Source organism: Monodelphis domestica, chromosome 4, assembly GCF_027887165.1.
Source record: "Monodelphis domestica isolate mMonDom1 chromosome 4, mMonDom1.pri, whole genome shotgun sequence".
Lineage (NCBI taxonomy): Eukaryota > Metazoa > Chordata > Mammalia > Didelphimorphia > Didelphidae > Monodelphis > Monodelphis domestica.
The window spans coordinates 264365853-264371852 of record NC_077230.1 but is presented as its reverse complement, the minus strand read 5'-3'; the positions used below and the strand labels follow the sequence as shown (position 1 = coordinate 264371852).

At 41.0% G+C, this 6000-nt stretch overlaps 1 protein-coding gene across 2 annotated transcripts in view; it reads left to right on the top strand.

The window, feature by feature from the left end:
* Positions 1 to 243: 243 nt before the first annotated feature.
* The window catches only part of ENDOD1 (endonuclease domain containing 1), a 48790-nt gene continuing 43033 nt past the window's right edge, over positions 244 to 6000 (top strand). The window contains exon 1 of one of the 2 annotated variants that reach the window (XM_001367806.5): positions 244 to 933. In XM_001367806.5, coding sequence (XP_001367843.3) covers positions 637 to 933 — 297 coding nt within the window. In that variant the 5' untranslated portion in view covers positions 244 to 636. Of the gene's footprint in view, positions 934 to 4509; positions 5326 to 6000 lie in introns of those variants that run through there. The other variant, XM_056794475.1, reaches the window with a different exon arrangement.

Genomic DNA, 6000 nt, shown 5'->3' with positions numbered 1-6000 from the left:
TATATTCTCTCTGACATTTTCCACTGAAGCAGCTACTTGACTACTTTACAATTTTGTTTTGTGTCCAATCTACATCTAATACTAAATTCCAGACCACATCAGCCCTTGACAAGGTGCTCCTGACAGCACTTTCTCAGGAGACTGAGCTACTATGCACCCAAACCGAGGTTAGCTTCCCCACACTCACAATATTCTAGAAATCCCTTCAGACATTTCTATTCTGAGCATTGAGATCACCTTGACGTCCCCGAAGCTCCCTATCTCCCAGGTCCCCAACTTCTATGAAGCCTTTCACTCTCGATACACTCTGAGGGTTGCAGCCCTAGGCATCTCGGCTCTCTCGGGAGAGGAGAGGGAAACCAAAGGTCCAGCCTCCAGTTGCTGATTTGTCTCTGCAGCCCATGACACCCTACAGCTTCCATGCAGTTTGGCACTGCCCGGCCTGTAGAAAGAGTCCACTCCCAGAAGGGAAGGGCTGGGTTTCAGATTTCATTTCCCTTGTAAACCATTCCCAGATTCCAATCCACTTGCTGGGCTTCTGTGCTGCTTTCCAGTCTCGGACCTCAGCTCGAGCCCGGAGCCCAGGGAGCCGAGGGAGGGAGGACACGGTCAATTTCAAATTTCAGGAAGTCCAATATGAGACACGCATCTCTCCTTCCCCTCTGCAGCCTCTTTGTTTTCTGCAGGCTTGTGGGCGGCAGAATTGTCGGGGAGGATGAAGCCGGGTTCGCCGAATGTAACAAGTTCTTTTATGAAGAGACCCCACCAGAAGGACTGGCTGAGCCTTTCCACGTGAAAATCTGTCAGCAATACAATGGCAAGGAGCGCTTCGCCACCCTCTACAGCATCCAAGACAAGATACCTGTTTACTCGGCTTTTCGTTATGCCATCTCTGGAGAGAGCAGGGAGCAGGGCTGGATGATCGAACCCCAGGTGAGCCAAGCATCTTTGTAGAGACTGCAGTGAGACCCAAACAAGGGAAGGGGGGCATTTCTTCTGCTTTGAGATAGGTAGAAGGGGGCCTAAATAACAGGAGGAATGATGCCTAATGCTCAGTAATTGCCTTCCTCAAACTTGAGTTCAAATTTTTCCCCGCCCACTTCCAAGCATTTTTACTCTGCTTAAAGAAATTGGAATTTCAGCTTTTATAAACTTTATTACATTTTTAATACAAGTTCCCACACCACAAGGAATGTCAAGAGTAACCATTTGGCTCCCCTAGAGACTTCTTGATCAAGAATCTTTAAAAAAAATTTTTTTATAATAGTATTTCAAAATAATTGGCTTCCTCTGTGATCCTATGTATTTAATTTTATTCATATGTATTTTAATTTTAAAACACCCTGAGAAGGATTCTATTGGCTTTACGAGGCTGCCAAAAGGGTCCATGACACACAGGAAAAGGTTAAGAGCTACTGCTCTTCCCAGAAATTTATTTATATGGATGATGATGCATATACACCATGACTGTTTGCTCTCGTTTATAAGGTACTCAGCTAGTATAGGCCTCATGTAGTAATAACTTAAATGTATACTTTGCTTTACAATTTACCAATTATTTTCCTATGAAATAGGTGATATAAGTGTTATTCTATTTTCTCTATTTTATAGACAAGGAGACAGAGGCTCAGAAAGGTTAATGACAGAGGTCATGCAGCTCATAGAAGCCATATTTTGACTTCTCAAGTTCACTGTTTTCTCTACTTTACTATATAAAAAGGATAAAAGTAAGATAGTATGACCCCAAGACTTAAAAACAAAAACATACACAATGATTTAAACTTAGAAACACTAACTATGGTGGGGTATCTAATTAATTTCTTCACAGTAAATAATTTAGGAATTTGGAAGAATGGTTCCTGTCATTCATAGTATTCCACATTGGGGAAAATACCAGAAACTGTCATGTGAAACTTCATGTTGAATTAAGAAAAGATTTAAGTAAGCTTTTGTTTTTGTTTTTAGGAATGACAAAGGATTAGGGAATATTAGCTACTTATTGACTTGGTAAGAAGGGCAAAACAATTTCCTCCCATTCATCAGCCCTACAGTATCACCCCCAAGGATTCAGAAATTGAGCTCTCATCTGTCAAGTCACCCCCTGCAGTTTGCTTCAGTTTTTTTAATGTCAGCTGTTCAGAGGAATTGAATTGGCCCCCAACACTCACCTTCTGTCCCACACCTTAGGCTCAACCTACTATTCCATCTCTTAGGCATTGTTGCTTGGGCAAAGTGTGCATCAGTGCACACACCCACCTACTCTGCCCCTGACTCCCACACACACACAACACACACATTGGCAGTCAATTTTCCCTTACTTCGAGAGAAGGCTGCTCATCACTTTCCACTTGCCCAACCTTCCCACCCTTATCCACCTTGTTGCCAAGTCCTTTCCAAACCTCCTGATATAATAAACACACCCTAACCCAACCTGTTTCAGTTCTCCATAGCCTGCCCCCTGAGCCCCACCCAGGAGAATACCAAGACAAGCACCTGGGTTTCCCTTATTCGAATGAGCCCATTTGGGTGTCCTGAAAGAAAGTTACTGTCCACAATATCTATGAAGTACTCATTGTAGGAATACATCACCAGGGGAGCCACTTCCCCTCTCTTGCTCCCTACTGGAAGCATATGAAAGGAATAAGAATACACAGAGATTTTTCCTTAAGAAGTTCTTAAACTGGTGGGGAAACAGTACAAAGTCAGAAGAAAGATACTAAGGAAACTTGATATGTCCATAAACCTAGAGGGAAAAAAGTGATCAGAGTGGAATGGACCTTTGAAAACTTCTTAGAAGAGCTGAATTTTGTTTAGGGATGCAGGGCATCAGCTCACAGAAGAAGGAAGAAATTCCAGGTGAAGGGAAGGTTATTTGCCAAGGGATAAGATCAGGAATGAACAAATTATGTCCAGGGGCTAGCAAGCTGATCAATCTGGTTCGAATAAGAAGCACCTACTATATTCTAGGCACTGTGCTAAATGTGGATAGAACTTCAGTAATTGAATAGCTTACCTTTACTTTAAAATAAAGAAGTTGGACTAGATGGTTTCATAGATAAATTCCCTCCTGTGGTTTCCAGAAATATGAAGTTAACTTTGTAATGTTCTCATTGGAGAACTATGGAGGGTAAAGAGGGGTCAGCAAATTGAAGAGACACCCAAGCCTTGTCTTAGCATTGTGATGATGTTCCATCCAAGTGTCTATATAGGTGGATACATATGTGATATCTTATACCTATGCTGGTTGAGTGTATTACATCTGCCTGTAAGCCACATATGTGAAATCAAGAACTGTTCCTCTAGACCGTTCTACAAAGAGCCAGAATTCTGAGTGTAGCCATTATTTCATCAATTAGGCAAGAAGCATTTGTTAAAGGGCTTAATATGTGTGTCAGGCACTGTGATGGAATCAGGGGATATAAAAACCAAAAAACTGAGGCATGACCTGCCTTCTAAGAATTTACATTCTACTGGGGAAAGGAGGATGTTACATCTACACCAAAAAGTAAATACAAAGTATATGCTACATAGGTAAAGCATAATTGATGTGGGGAGGGGAGGTGGAGAACAGTAACTCTCAAAGGGATTGTTCCTTACATGTCTGATTTTCTACCTCTGTGCCATCACAGTTGATGTCACCCATGACTAGAATTCTCTCTTCTCGCTTTTACTTCTCAATTTCCCTGGCTTCTGTCAAATCTCAATTCAAATCCTACTTTCTACCTTTTCCAGTCTCTCTAAATGCTAGTTATTCCTCTCTAAAATAAACTGCCCATTTACTCTCTTGCTATTTTCTACGTACCAAGTTATTTGCAATACAATGATCCCACACCTATAGTGAGAGTTGTTATGTTCTAGAGACCCCCAGGGACAGGTGAAAATCTGTGAAGTTGTGGCATAATATTTATTTTATTATTTATTATTTATACATATTTTAAGGCTTTATAAACCCTTCTCACTCTCCTAGAAACCTTTTCCACACTCTTATTAACTTTTCCCACACTCTTAAAAACACTGAGCCAATCAGCACCCAGGATACAGAACACAGTGCTGCTGCTGGTCGCATTTCAGCCAATAGTGTGCCATATACAATCTTTCCTTGGGAAACTTGTACAAGTGGTAGTGGTGTACTGCATTTCCATTGTTACAGAACGGCATTCATCCACAAAATCCTGTGAAATAGTAAAAACTTCGTGATACAGAATTATATATATACATATATGTATATATATATATGTATATGTATATATACATATATATATATAAACCCATGATAACAGTGAAGCTGGGACAAGTGAACTGCAATATAGTGAAGGACGACTGTATTGTTTCTCCCTTGGATGTTCCTTGATGGCAGAAATTGCTTTTGCCTTTTGTATTTATCTTCTGTGCTTAGCATTGTGCCTTGAATATAGTAAACATTTAATAAATGTTTGTTAAAAAATAATTGGGGCAGCTATATAGCACAGGGGATAGAATGCCAGGCTTAGAGACAGGAGGACCTAGATTTAAATCTAGCCTTCCTAGTTATGTGATCGTGGGCAAGTCACTTAATCCCAATGTATATATTCTAAGACAGAAGGTCAGGATTTAAAACAATTTTTTTTAAGGACTTGATTAGTTTATAGTGGGAGGTGGCAACTGAGTTGAGCTTTGAAGGGAGCTAGGGATTCTTCTGTAGGAGGCAGAGCTTAGGAGGAACAACATTCCAGGTATAGGGGACAGCATGAGCACATTACATCAAGAGATGGAATGCGAGTTATGAAGAACATCAGAAGGGCCAGTTTGGTTGGGAGGAAAGGTGTCTGAGCAGGACTAATGTGCAATCAATCAATATGGCAAGGTTAACTGAAGCCCAATTGTGAAAGACTTTAAATGTCCAAGAGAGTTGGCATTTTATCCTAGAGACAACAGGAAACCACTTAGGAGTTTTGAGAAACCACTGTGATATGGCATGGATAGAGTACTGGGTTTGAGATCAGAAGACCTTGGTGTGAATCTTGGCTTTACCACTCCCCAGTTGTCTTCTGACTTAACAACTCACTTAAAGTACTCTGTGACTCAGTTTACTTATCTGGAAAAACAAATAACACTTGAGCCACCTACTTCACAAGACTGTTGAGCAAATCAATGAGATAATCTCTACAAAGGGTTTTGTAAACCACAAAGTAGGACACAAAGACCAGCAGCCAGCTGTTATGAAAGAGGGCAAAAGCCAAGTCATTTTCAGATGGGCTGAAGAGCAGCATATTGCCAAAAATGACTCTCTATTGACCAGCCAGCTCGCTATGTTTTATGCCCACCACTGTTAGTCAGCAGGCATTTGTAAGTACCTACTATGCTGAGTATTGAGGATACAAAGAAAGACTGTTATTAAAGTGCTCACATTATAATGGGGGAGAGAATATGAAAACAACGATGTACAAACAAGACATATAGAGGATAAACTGAAGATAATCACAGAGGGAAGGGACTAGCAGTAAGAGGGATCAGGAAAAGCTTCTTGTAGATGGCAATAGTTATAGAGAGCTACTTAGCTCTGAGGTTCATATTTTGTTTGGCATAAGGCATTTCATGACTGTGAATCACTTTGCCCAAACCTAGGACACTCTTTTATGAGGTCAGCATTATTATTAGGCTATCATCATCCTGAGGAGGAAGCAGAGACAAAAGGGAAGCCTGGCACTTGCCTTAGTTTATGGAGTGAGTCAGTGACAAAGCAGGTAAATCCCAGCTTTTCAGTGAGAGAACCTTGGGAATACATCTTGGACTAAGCTTGTTCTTTTCAATTGCATTGACTGAGCCAAAGGTGAGTCCAGGGAGGACCTTCTGGAAGCAGAGGGAAATAGAAAATTTGCCATGAGGAGGGCAGTGTTACTTGATGGAATAAACACAGATCTTTACTTAACTAGAGACTTGATAGCTCCTAACACAGCCTGTGGCCTTAGGAGAGTCACTTAACCTCATGGGACCTCAATTTGCTCCTCTGTAAATTAAGAG